Source organism: Eleutherodactylus coqui, chromosome 1, assembly GCF_035609145.1.
Source record: "Eleutherodactylus coqui strain aEleCoq1 chromosome 1, aEleCoq1.hap1, whole genome shotgun sequence".
Lineage (NCBI taxonomy): Eukaryota > Metazoa > Chordata > Amphibia > Anura > Eleutherodactylidae > Eleutherodactylus > Eleutherodactylus coqui.
Genome location: NC_089837.1, coordinates 329,548,129 through 329,561,342, shown reverse-complemented (window position 1 = coordinate 329,561,342; position 13,214 = coordinate 329,548,129). Strand labels below are relative to the sequence as shown.

At 42.5% G+C, this 13,214-nt stretch overlaps 1 protein-coding gene across 2 annotated transcripts in view; it reads right to left on the bottom strand.

Annotated features, from left to right (window-relative positions):
* Positions 1-11,751, bottom strand: part of GAS2L2 (growth arrest specific 2 like 2) — a 61,860-nt gene extending 50,109 nt beyond the window's left edge. The window contains exons 1-2 of one of the 2 annotated variants that reach the window (XM_066575146.1): positions 11,610-11,751; positions 8,671-9,162 (exon numbers count right to left, since the gene is read on the bottom strand). In XM_066575146.1, coding sequence (XP_066431243.1) covers positions 8,671-9,043 — 373 coding nt within the window. In that variant the 5' untranslated portion in view covers positions 9,044-9,162; positions 11,610-11,751. The other variant, XM_066575156.1, reaches the window with a different exon arrangement.
* Positions 11,752-13,214: the final 1,463 nt, after the last annotated feature.

Sequence of the window (13,214 nt, the reverse complement as noted above, 5' to 3'; positions counted from 1 at the left end):
CGGTCACGACAAACTCCTCCAGTGGGAGAGGATTCGGAACCATTGCTGCCCATTCTGGGCAGGGGCCCGAGAACAATTCCTGGGAGTCTGCCTGCTCCTCAGAATGTGTCATTGTAATGGAGTGAGGAGGCTGGGAGGAAGGACGAGCAGCAGCCAGAGGATTCAGAGTTGCAGCAGTGGACGGCGCAGAATTCTGGGTGGTTGATAGATTGCTGGATGCACTTTCTGCCATCCACGACAGGACCTGCTCACACTGCTAATTTTCTAATAAAGGTCTACCGCGTGGACCTATTAATTGTGAGATGAATGTGGGGACGCCAGAAACGTGCCTCTCTCCTAATCCCACAGCAGTCGGCTGCGATACACCTGGATCAGGAGCTCGGCCTGTGCCCACACCCTGACTTGGGCCTCCGCGTCCTCGCCCGCATCCACGTGCTCTAGGCCTACCCCTACCCCTCAGCATGCTGTATTACCAGTAGTGCAGAAACAGAACGCTGTAATTAAATGTGCCGCTTATTGGCCAGTGGTTTGAGGCTGACTTCGCTTACGGAACGCACAGCAGAGGCAGGAAAGAATTTTGCGTAAGCCTGCTGTAACACTTAGCTGGCTGCGTATAAATTAGGACAACTACCCCAGCAGAGACGCAGTACAGTCAGGACGGTCACAGGCAGCCCAAATAGATTTTTTTTCCCAAATTTTTTTGGAAAAGCCCACTGCCTATATAGACTGGATGTCTTTCACTGTCCCTGCCTCACCACCACTACTGGCCCTGGACTATGTAAAATTACTGCAGGACGCAATGCTCTGCACGGCCGATATACAAAAAAAAAAAAAAAGTGCAACACTGCAAAAAGCAGCCTCAACAGTACTGCACACGGTCAGATGTGGCCCTAAGAAGGACCGTTGGGGTTCTTGAAGCCTAAAATCACTCCTAACACTCTCCCTATAGCAGCTCCGGCATCAGCAGCACTTTCCCTGATCTCTGTCAGAATGCATCTGTGGCGAGCCGCGGGAGGGGCCGATTTATATACTCGGGTGACACCTGATCTCGCCAGCCACTCACTGCAGGGGGGTGGTATAGGGCTTGAACGTCGCAGGGGGAAGTTGTAATGCCTTCCCTGTCTTTCTATTGGCCAGAAAAGCGCGCTAACGTCTCAGAGATGAAAGTGAAAGTAACTCGAACATCACATGGTGCTTGCCTCTAGTAACGAGCATCTCGAACACGCTAATACTCGAACGAGTATCAAGCTCGGACGAGTATGTTCGCTCATCTCTAATCACGTGGTACACTAATTATGTGGACCATCCGCAGTACAGATGAAGATTTAAGAAAGCAGATACACGCGGACACCGTTGCGGGCCAGATTCTGCTGCCATGTGCATGCAGCCTTACAGTTTGCATATAGGAATAGAAAATTCTGTATCTATAACATTTGAGTGGTATGTATGATCCACATATTTTGCAGAGTATATCTTGTTTACACAAGGGGTCTGAGTGGGTACATATTTTAAATATTTTACTAAATCAGAATTTTCATGCAAATTGCTTGTAATCAATCGTTGATGCAAAGTTGCCTGAAGGTGATTGTATGTATAAATTATTAAACTGTATTTTTATAAACAATTTGCTATGCCCTCTCAAAATTTAAAATTTGGTAGTCTGGTAGCTATATATATTTGTGGATGACAGCCAAATACTGATTGACCTTGGTTTAGGCATTTTTGAGAGCACAAGATCTTGTTAATGTAGATAATTTTGGTATATATGAACTTTGCACACGTTGAGCTCTCATTTTCACATTATTCCTGTGTCTAAATTCAAAATTATTCAACCCCAACTGCAAATTAGTTTTGTTCGTCAAATTTACAAACTTTCAGCTGCTTGCAAAAAGCAATCAAACAAGAACAACTTAAATAGCTCAATACAACTAATATAACAAGTGGTTTCTCCAAACGCAAAAAGCCACTTTTAATGATTACTGCAGTCTCAGAATTATTCAACTCACTGAACAGCATTTCTCATAAGATCACACATTTGCAAGTCAAGTGTTGTCTCAAACACACCTGATGTAACTAATAATAGTATTTGTTAGATGCATCAGGTGTGCTTGTGATAAAACACATCAAATACCTGGACTGGCCAGGGGTTTGTGACATTTGATTGCATGTTAGAATTAAGTCAAGTGGTCCATAAAGTTTAAAGAAGAGATTATTGCCTTGCACAAACAAGGAAAAGGATACAACAAAATATCAAGATACAATTGAAAGGATAGTTCTTAAGTTCAAAGTTAAAGCAACACTGGCTACACTACATGGACATGGCAGAAAGAGGATGTTATCACTAGCTGCCACCAGATTCCTGAGGAAGCAGGTGGTGAAAAATCCCCAAGTGACTGCAAAAGACCTGCAAAAAGACTTGATGACAGCAGGCACTTAGGTGTGCATTTGCACATTGAAATGCATACTAAATACTGGAGGTCTTCATACCTGAACACCTCTATTGACCCAAAAGTGCAATAAAATTCAGCTCCAGTTTGCTCAAAAGCATATAAATAAATAACAGAAGTTTTGGGATTCTGTTCTGTTAACAATGAAACAAAATTGGAACTTTTTGGGCCTATGGATTAGCGGTATGTCTGGAGAAAGAACAATGATGCATACACTGAAAAGAACACCCTGCTTACACTGAAGCATAGTGGTGGCTCAGTGATAGTCTGGGGCTGCTTTGCTTCCTCTAGAACTGGAAACCTTCATTATGTGGAGGGCAAGATGGATTCAATCAAGTAACAGGAAATCCTAGGAGAAAACATCATGCCTTCTTTAACCCCTTAGTGACCAAGCCTGTTTGCGCCTTAATGACCAGGCCAAATTTTGCAAATCTGACGTGTCACTTTAACATGGAAAAACACCAGAAAGGTTTTGCATATCCAAGCGATTCTGACATTGTTTTTTCGCCACATGTTGTGCTTCATTTAGGCGGAAAAAATAGACCGATAGAAATTGTGTTTATTTATTAAAAGCGCCAAAATTGGGAAAATTTTGAAAAAATCGTCATTTTTTCACATTTCCAACTGCAATATCTTAAATATGTGCAAACATAATATAGAAATTTTTGCTAAGATTTATATTTCCACCCGTTTACTTTATTTTGGGCGCACATTGGAAAAACTTTCGTTTTTTTTTAACTATTTAGGAGACGTACAAATTTAACATTACTTTTTAGCATTTTGAGGAACACTTTGTTTTCCTATACCAAGCCGAGATTGGAAAGGCTCATGAGTGTCAGAATAATAGATACCCCCCCAAATGACCTCATTTTAAAAACTACACCCCTTAATGTATTCACTGAGGGGTGTCATGAGTATTTTGACCCCACAGTTTTTTTTCAGGAATTAATTCAATTTAGAGGAGAAAAAGTAAAATTTCATATTTTTGCAAATCTGTCATTTTAAAGACATATTTTTTTCCTATAGTTTACATGAAAATCAGGATTTACACCCCAAAATGGATACCCCTATTTCTCCCGTGTTCAGAAATATACCCATTGTGGCCCTATTGTTATATCTGAGTCCACAACGGGGCCCAAAATGAAAGGAGTAGTCAGTGTCTTTCAAAACAGAAATTTTGCTTGAAGTCCTTTTAGGCCCCATAGCACACATGTAGAGTTCTTGAGCGCCCAAAACCATAGAAAACCCCCACAAATGACCCCATTTTGAAAACTAGACCCCTTAAGGAATTTATCTAGGGGTGTACTGCATATTTTGACCCCACAGTTTTTGAATGAATTCAAACCAAGCAAAAGGAAAAAATTGTGATTTTCGTTTTTTCGGCAATTCTGTCATTTTAAAAACAGCTTTTTTTGTACAGCACACATATGAAGGAAGACTTGCACCCAAAAATGGATACCCCTGTTTGTCCCGTGTTCAGAGACATACCCATTGTGGCCCTAATCTTATGTCTGGATACACAACGGAGCCCAAAATGAAAGGAGCGACCGGTGGCTTTCGGAACACAAATTTTGCTTGAAGTCCTTTTAGGCCCCATTGCCCACTTGTAGAGTTCTTGAGCGCCCAAAACCATAGAGAACCCCCACAAATGACCCCATTTTGAAAACTAGACCCCTTAAGGAATTTATCTAGGGGTGTACTGCATATTTTGACCCCACAGTTTTTGAATGAATTCAAACCAAGCAAAAGGAAAAAATTGTGATTTTCGTTTTTTCGGCAATTCTGTCATTTTAAAAACAGCTTTTTTTGTACAGCACACATATGAAGGAAGACTTGCACCCAAAAATGGATACCCCTGTTTGTCCCGTGTTCAGAGACATACCCATTGTGGCCCTAATCTTATGTCTGGATACACAACGGAGCCCAAAATGAAAGGAGCGACCGGTGGCTTTCGGAACACAAATTTTGCTTGAAGTCCTTTTAGGCCCCATTGCCCACTTGTAGAGTTCTTGAGCGCCCAAAACCATATAGAACCCCCACAAATGACCACATTTTGAAAACTAGACCCCTTAACGAATTCATCTAGGGATGTACTGCATATTTTGACCCCACAGTTTTTGAATAAATTCAAGCAAAGCAAAAGGAAAAAAATAGGATTTTCATTTTTTGGGCTATTGTGTCAATTTAAAAACAGGTTTTTTTGTACAGCACACATATAAATGAAGGCTTTCACCCCAAAATGGATACCCCTGTTTGTCCCGTGTTCAGAAACATACCCATTGTGGCCCTAATAGACTTACAGGACCCATGGCTAGGCCTACAATGAAAGGAATACCCGTTGGATTTCAGGGTACCACTGAATAAATTTCAGGCCCCATTGCCCACTTATCGAGCCATTGAGCGGCCAAAACTATAAAGAACCCCCTCAAATGACCCCATTTTGAAAACTAGACCCCTTAACGAATTCATCTAGGGGTGTACTGCGTATTTTGACCCCACAGTATTTGAATGAATCTAAGCAAAGCAGTAGGAAAAAGTTACGATTTTCAATGTTTTTGGCAATTTTTTCAATTTAAAAACAGTTTTTTTGTACAGTGCACATAGGAATGAAGACGTTCACCCCAAAATGGATACCCCCGTTTGTCCCGAGTTCAGAAACATACCCATTGTGGCCCTAATCTACTTACAGGACGCATGGCAAGGCCTATAAAGGACGGAACACCTGTTGGATTTTAGGGCACAACTGAATAAATTCCAGGCCCCATTGCTTATTTGTACAGAATAAAGATTGACTCCCTAAAAATTCCCCCCCTCCTCCTCCACGCCCTTTTTGGCGTTCGCAAATCTTAGATAAAAGTAAAAATGTGAACTGTGTAGTATTTCCGAAGACAGGGGTAATTACGGAGGCTGGTTGGAATGGGCCCATGGGGCAATAAAACCGGGTATCCCCCCCCCCTCTCATGCTTTTTGGGGGTATTTCATGACCTCAGTGGCGGGTATGGGGTGTAAAAAGTGGCGTTCCGTGAGTCTCCGTAAGCTTGATGAGGTGCGGCGGTCTCACACAGAAGGCGCTCAACAAGGTGCTCCTGGAACTGCAGGAAAGCGAGCGTTCCCGGGGCTTCTTGTAAAATACGTATCACAGGTAGCGGTCTGAATAACGCCGGGCTCACGCGGGTGCAGGCGGAATCCGCTTGCGGAGGCCCACAGCGGATCCCATCTGTGAGCCCGGCTGTGACCCTGCGTACGGCTGCGTAATGTACTGCGCATAACTGCGTACTCACACAGGCGGTCATGCACAGTACACCTTTGTTTGTATTTCCCGCACCATCGCTTAGCGATGACGGGGGTACCCGCAGCCCGTATACAACGTAGTTACATATGGGCTGCGGGTATATCCGCGACCATGGAGCACAATGGGCTCTATGTTGCCGATTCCGCAGTAAAATAGAACCTGCTGCGTTCTCTTTTCTGCGAGTGGATTACGCAATTCTGACCCGCTAATGTGAGCGGAATTGTGTAATCCAATGCGATTGATCTGCGTATTACCACGGATCAGAAGCATGCAGAATCCGTAATTCCTATCCGGTCATGTGAGACCGGCCTATGGTAGATCGCTACCTTTTTATCACGTGACCGGGGACCGCTCAACGAGGCCCCTGGTCACTGCTCCAGGCTCTCTGTGACCGTTGGTCGCTGGGAGCAAGGAGATTTTAAGTTTCCTGGGCTCCCTGACTCCTGCGCATGTGTCCGGCTTTTTGCCAGCAATCGCATGTGCAGAATCCTGGAAGGTCCACGGAGGAAGATCGCGTCGGGATTCAAATACGCAGGCCTCTGGTAAAAAGATTCATCTCCTCTCACCGATCGCATCAGTGAGGGGAGATGAAACTTCAAATTTTTTTTTTTACTTTTACGTGATCGCCATTATTGGATAATGGCGAACACGTGACCAGGAACCGCTCACCGCGGACCCCCATTAAATCTCCATGCTCTTGGCTACGTTTTGTAGCCAGGAGCAGGGAGAATTTAAATTATCCTGGCAATCCACAGCTTTTGCGCATGCGCCCGCCATTTTGGCGACGGGCGCGTGTGCAGAAGCTGTGGTAAGGTCCGCGGATAAATCTGGGGGCCTTAGGTACGTACTTTCATCCTCCCTCACGGATATGATCCATGAGGGGAGATGAAACGTACGCTTTTTAAACTTTTAAAAACTTTTTTTTACTTTTTTTTTTTTTTACTTTTTTACACTTTTTTTTCACTTTACATGATCACTGTCATCCATTGGATGACAGTGATCATGTCCCCGGTATAATCTCTCTGCTCCTAGCTACACATGGCAGCCAGAAGCAGAGGGATTTTAAATTCCCCGGGGCTCGAGCCCGTCTGTGCACGCGCCCGATGTCAATCATCGGGTGCGCATGCGCAGACGGGGATTCGGGTCCCGGGACATCGGGACACCGCTGAGGACTGGGGGTGAGTATTTTCACCTCCCCTCATGGATCCGATCCATGAGGGGAGGTGAAACTGACTTTTTTAAAACTTTTTTTTTAACTTTTTCGCGATCGCCGCTAACCATTGGATAACGGCGATCGCGGTACCGGGGACCGCTCACCGCAGTCCCCGCTGACATCTCCTGCCTCCCGGCTACCTACAGGAGCCGGGAGCCAGGAGATTTTAAATCTCCCGCGCCGCCGGGCCTTCTGCGCATCGGCTGACGTAATGCCGCCTGGCGCGCATGCGCAGAAGACCGGCTTCGGGCCCCGGAGCGGCAGGAGAGCGGGGAGCAGCGTGCAGGACCTGGGTGAGTAATTTCAGCTGCTCCGATGGATCCGATCCATCAGAGCAGCTGAATCTTTAACTTTTATGTACTTTTATTTACTTTTTTTGCGATCGGCGCTATCCATTGCATAGCGCCGATCGCAATGCCGGGGGGGGGCTCCGAACAGCCCGGGATGACAGCTCCATGCTGTCAGCTACCTGCGGACACCGACAGCATGGAGCTGTCACGTCCACAGCCCGAGGGGCACTATTCTCTGCAGGAAGCATGTTTTTACGTCCTCAGAGAATAGAGCCCACTTCGGGAGGACGTAAAAACACTATGGGCTGGTCGTTAAGGGGTTAAGAAGATGAAGCTTTGGTGTCACTTAACCTTCCAACAGGACAATGATGCCAGAAAGTCCACCAAGGCTTGGTTCCAGGACAAGTCCTGGAAGATTCTGGAGTGGCCGTCGCAGTCACCTGACTTGAACTTCATGGAAAATCTTTAGTGGAATTTGAAGGTGGCATTTGTAGCATGCTAACCATAGAATATTAGTGACAAGGAGCACATTGTCACTGAGGAATGGGCTAAGATTCCTCAGGAACACCGTCAAAAGCTGGTGTCTGGCTTTGCATTACATTTACAGCAGGTCTTAATAATGAATTGGGTGCTCTACTATATATTAGAGACGCTTGTTATGAAGGGGCTGAATTAGAGCTGGGCGATTAATCGAATCAGTTCGATTAATTCGGCGTTTCAAGTCATGACAATTCTGGTATAGTCAATTAGTGCAGATTTCCTTGCATTTCTTACTGCGGAATACGTCCTGTGGAACGTCTTGTGGAATTTTTTGTGTTTTTTTATGCAGATTTTAATTGCGGATTTACATCTCCTGTATGTTAGAAATCAACAACAATTCCACTATGGAATATAATCTTGCGGTTTTTAAGTAAATATGCGTGGATTTTAACAGGTATAGAATTCAAGTCCCACTAACTCTGTCCCATGTGAAAGATGAAAAGTACGAAGGTTTGATCCAGCACCAATGTTTTTGCTGACGCGTTTTGGCTGTTATACAGCCTTAATTAATATGATTAAGGCTGTATAATAGCCAAAACGGGTCAGCATGTTTTTTAATCCCTGTGCGCATGGGAATTTTTTAAATATGTACCCAGTAAGGAGGTGATTTTTTTATTAAAAAAAATATTGGTGCTGGATCAAACCTTCGTGCTCTTCAGCTCTACTCCGGGACTGGTCTCGGCCTGTTACATCCGTGCACCTGTGGATTACTCTACAAGGACATTTGATCATTACATGTGAACATCTAACGGTGAGCTGTATTGTTTTTGTTTTTTTTCTTCACTCCATGTGAAAGATCCCTATGGTTTCAGGGCCCGAATGCAACCACCCCTCTATATCCACTAACGTTATGCCCCTTTTCACAATATCTGATATGGTATACCCTACCTTTAATGACCATCTCTTTCCTGCACCATTGGATGAAATTGGAAACGTTATCCCTCGCCAAAAACGTTCCAGGTTGGGCTGATGCATTGAATGTTACTCCAGATTTAGGTAGCCAAATCTTCTTTGCCAAGTCAGGATATTCTGTCAAAAATCCACCTGCTGCCTCAGTTACATTGTTGGCATGATAACAAAGTAAAGTTCCCGTCTCCAGGACTTCAATAAAGTTCTCCAATGTTATATCCAAATTGTAGAGATCCTTCAGCCACTCAGCTAAGTCTTCTTTCATGGCATACAGGTACTCTTCGCTGGATTTATAGGGTCGGATGCTGCGCACACTGCCCCCTTGATGTGCTGGCATTTTAAAGGTTTCCATAGCAAAGGCTGTCGCTAGAATGTATTCACTTGCACAATAATTCCAAAGGTTTTTCAAGCATCCTCCTATCTGAATGAGGATTGAGGGTCAGATGCTAAAGCAGAGTCATTTCGTCATATCTGAAATAGAATTTCCTTGGGAAGTTATGTTTTCATTAGTATTTACCTGCTAAGTAAGGCAAGAAAAAGCTATGTAGCAACTGCCAACGAATCAGTTATCAGAAAGATATCAATGTATATTTATTTCATAAGTACCGTATCTACTGTTGTATATGTTCATTATCATTTCCACCTAAGGCTCTGTTCACACTATTGACATGGCTTCTATTATTAAAGAAGTAATGAGGCTATGTTCATGCGCAGCAAATTTGCCACTAATTTTCTGTCCAGACCCCCCGCATAGAAAATCTGCTACATTTACAGTAGCAGCAATGTGAATGAGATTTTCAAAATCTCACCCATGCGCTGCAGAAAAAATCTGCACTGAATCAGCACAATAATTGACATGCTGTGCAGAATTTAAATCCTCAGGATGTCAATATTAGCAGTGGATTTGCAGTGCGGATTCCACCTCTTCAAATGAAGGTGTGAGTTCTGCATCAAAACCTGCACCAAATGGTGCTGCACGGTTGCTGCAGAATGTCTGCTGAGGACACTCCACCCCATGTGAACATAGCCTTAGAGTTATGACAGACCCATTGAATTACATGCCTTATATTGAGTCTGATTTTTTTTACACTGATGATCAGCCATTAGTAATGAAGAAAAGCATTGTGAATAAGTGAGAATGGAATATATCAGGACATGTAGAGAATAGAGATGAGCGAGCATACTTGCTAAGGACAATTGCTCAATTGAGCATTGTCCTTAGCGAGTAACTGCCCGCTCAGAAGAAAAGGTTCGTCTGCCAGCGCTGGTGAGCAGGGGGTGAGCTGGTGAGTTGCGGCAGTGAGCAGGGGGAGCGGGGGGGAGAGAGGGAGAGAGAGATCTCCCCTCCGTTCCTCCCCGCTCTCCCCCGCTGCTCCCTGCCCACCGCCAGCAGCCGAATCTTTTCTTCTGAGCGGGCAGGTACTCGCTAAGGGCAATGCTCGATCGAGCAATTGCCCTTAGCGAGTATGCTCGCTCATCTCTAGTAGAGAACTATGTCATTGTTAAGCCTACATAACCATGCATAGATAATAAAACATGGTGTCTCAAGAAAAAATGAGATTTGTGCACTGAAGGATTTACCTATGTAGCTATAGATTATACAGGAATACCCAAAAGAAAAAACGTGGAAAAAATACCAAATTCATTTAAAAAAATTATAATTCTTTATTAAATAAACAAATGTAAAACATTATAAAAGATGAGGTGCCACAAGGATCTATAAAAGAAAATAGGATCCTATATAGCAAAGGATAACAATACCATACAATCATAGATTATAGAAAGTGCAAGTGCAAACACAAAAAAAAATATATATTGAATATACTTAACCCATAAAAGGTGTAAATAATCCTTATGGCTAAAAGCCCCGAAGTACTATTAGGCATCTCACTCTGTGTCTTTTGGCCGCGTTTTAAATTTGTTTATTCAAAAAAATTATTGATTTCTTATAACTTTGGTATTTTTGCATGTTTTTTCTTTTGAGTACTCTTTGATATGGTGTTACCAGTTGTCTACTATGGGAGCTGGTGTCACTATGTCTTTATTTATATGATGTGTTGGTTCCAACTTGCTGTGTCTTTAGGTTTCACATAGCTAATACAGGAGTAGATTATATATACAAGGTATACACATATTAAATGAGGATGCAATTACTTGAATTTTTCAGATACAAAAAACTTATTAAAAAAAATACAATGTCATGGATGTGACATTAGTGTCCACATGACTGTGGAATGACCCTGTAATAACTTTTTATGAGTTTAACATACGTTATAAAAACTTTCACCAGTATACAGACAATAAAAATATACTCCGTCTACATAGGTCTTACCGTAAGTCAGAAAAGGCTATAATGTTTAATGTGAACATGGGCAACTTTTTAAACTAATTGGGAGGAATTTATCAAGGGCTGTTTTGTTAAAAAATGTGTTACTTTTTGCTGTTTTATGCCTCTCTACTTTGTCAAAGTGGATTAAATAGGGGTATAATTTATAGCTACATAGGTAAATCCTTCAGTGCACAAATCTCATTTTTGGGGTTTTTAGACAGATTTAAGAATTACAACTTTTTAAAAAGTAACAAATCTGTTGCAATCTCACTCCAGTAGTTGGATGGAACAAAAAGTGGCTACACATCACTAAACATATTTAAATATGCAACTAATTTATCATCAGGGATAAATATCACTGGGATAAATTCATCATAAATCATAGCAAAGTGGCCTCCAGCATAACTTATTAAAGCAACCCTCATAATAAAGTCTCCCCATTAACTTTAATCTCTTATGTATCCATAATTAGTACTTAGAGTAATAGTATCTTTACATCATTTTGTTACTTTTGAAGACTTTTTCAAGTGTACATAACTTCTTAAATAAAGCCCAGCTTACTTCCATATTCTTCTCTTGATTTACAAACCTGAGGTCTCTTTGGACAGCCCACATGCCAGTATCCTGTCTATGTCCATGTCATCTTTTGCTAAGCATGAGGATATTCTGTAGTATCGCATACAGACAGCATAAATATCCCCCTGACAGTGGAGAAATTGGCTATTCTGAAGGAGCTGCTAAGTGTTTTGTTTCCTTACCAATAGCTTACACATTTCTCCTTGGTGACAAAAAGCTTGCTACAAACACTCCCTTTTAACCCTAATAGAGCCACATGCCTTGCAGTCCTGGCCGGGAATACAGTAGTTGTCCTAAACAAAAATGAAGCTGGTAGTGCTTAACCAGCATGGACAGTCCTTGTGTTTAAGAGTGAAGACAGATAAAGGAATGATCACCTACATGAGATGTATTGATGACAATTTGGCACTTTATTTCTTTGCAATCTGAAATGCAATGATGTATCAATCAATTAGTATTGTCAATTTATCAATATTATCAATTTATCAATACTGTTAACTTGATTTCTGAATTTTCTGTATATTTTCTGTTATGATCTGTATAATCTTTCAGTAAATTTTTATTAACTTTTTTTGCTCCCATAGGAAACTTGTAAAACTTTGTAATAAAAAAGCTAACAATTGATGGCGTCTGCTGTCAGCTCTCTTTCCCTGGAATGTAATATAAAACAAAGAAAAAATCCAGAACAAACAGTATAGTTTTGGTGTTTTCTGCTTGTAAATAAATATGGGCATATAAGACTACCTTTTAACCCCAGAGAATCTTCTCCAAAGTCGGGGGTCGTCTTATACGCTGGGTATAAGCAGTAGAAAAAAACCCCAAAAATACTCACCTCCCGCAGCGTTCTGCGGCGCTGCTGCAGGCTGTTGCTCCCTCCTCCTCACCGACAGAGCATTGAATGGCTGTGATTGGTAACGCAGTGCCAGCTTTCATTGGCTGACGCCGCCTGAGTTAGCCAATCACAGCATTAGCTTTCTGGAGGCAGGGATTTCAAGCCCCGCTTCCAGAAAGCAATGCTCTGTCGGCGAGGAGGAGGGAGCAACAGCCTGCAGCAGCGCCGCAGAACGCTACACTGCATTCCCGGCGTATACGGTGACAGTTCGGGGGTCGTCTTATACATCCAGTCGCATTATACACCGGAATATATGCTATTTTAACATTAAAACGTGTTTAAAAAATACAGGGAAAGACAAGAAATACATCACACTTCAGGGAGAGTGTAAGGTCGGTCTCACATGAGCGGATTTGAATTGCGGATTCCGAAATCGCCGTGCTTGCATATGATATGTGGCCAATGAAAGACACTCACTTTCTAAGTTTTGCTCACATTCTTAAGTAGGGATTGCGGATTCTGCGAGTGGAAGAAAAATTGCAGCATGTTCTATTTTACTGTGGATTCCGCGTGCATGAGCTCCATTGATTTCTATGGATATGTTTGATTCACAGTGCATACACAATTAAGATTGCATATGGCCGCGGATTTGTACACATGTTGCTGGGAGACCAGATAACAAATGGAATAAAGGAAGCAGTAATTTGTGGGCAGACAATGTAGGATGGAGTCTGGGAAGCAAAACACCCATCCAGACTGCTGTCTGCAATTCTGCTTGTTCTTCTG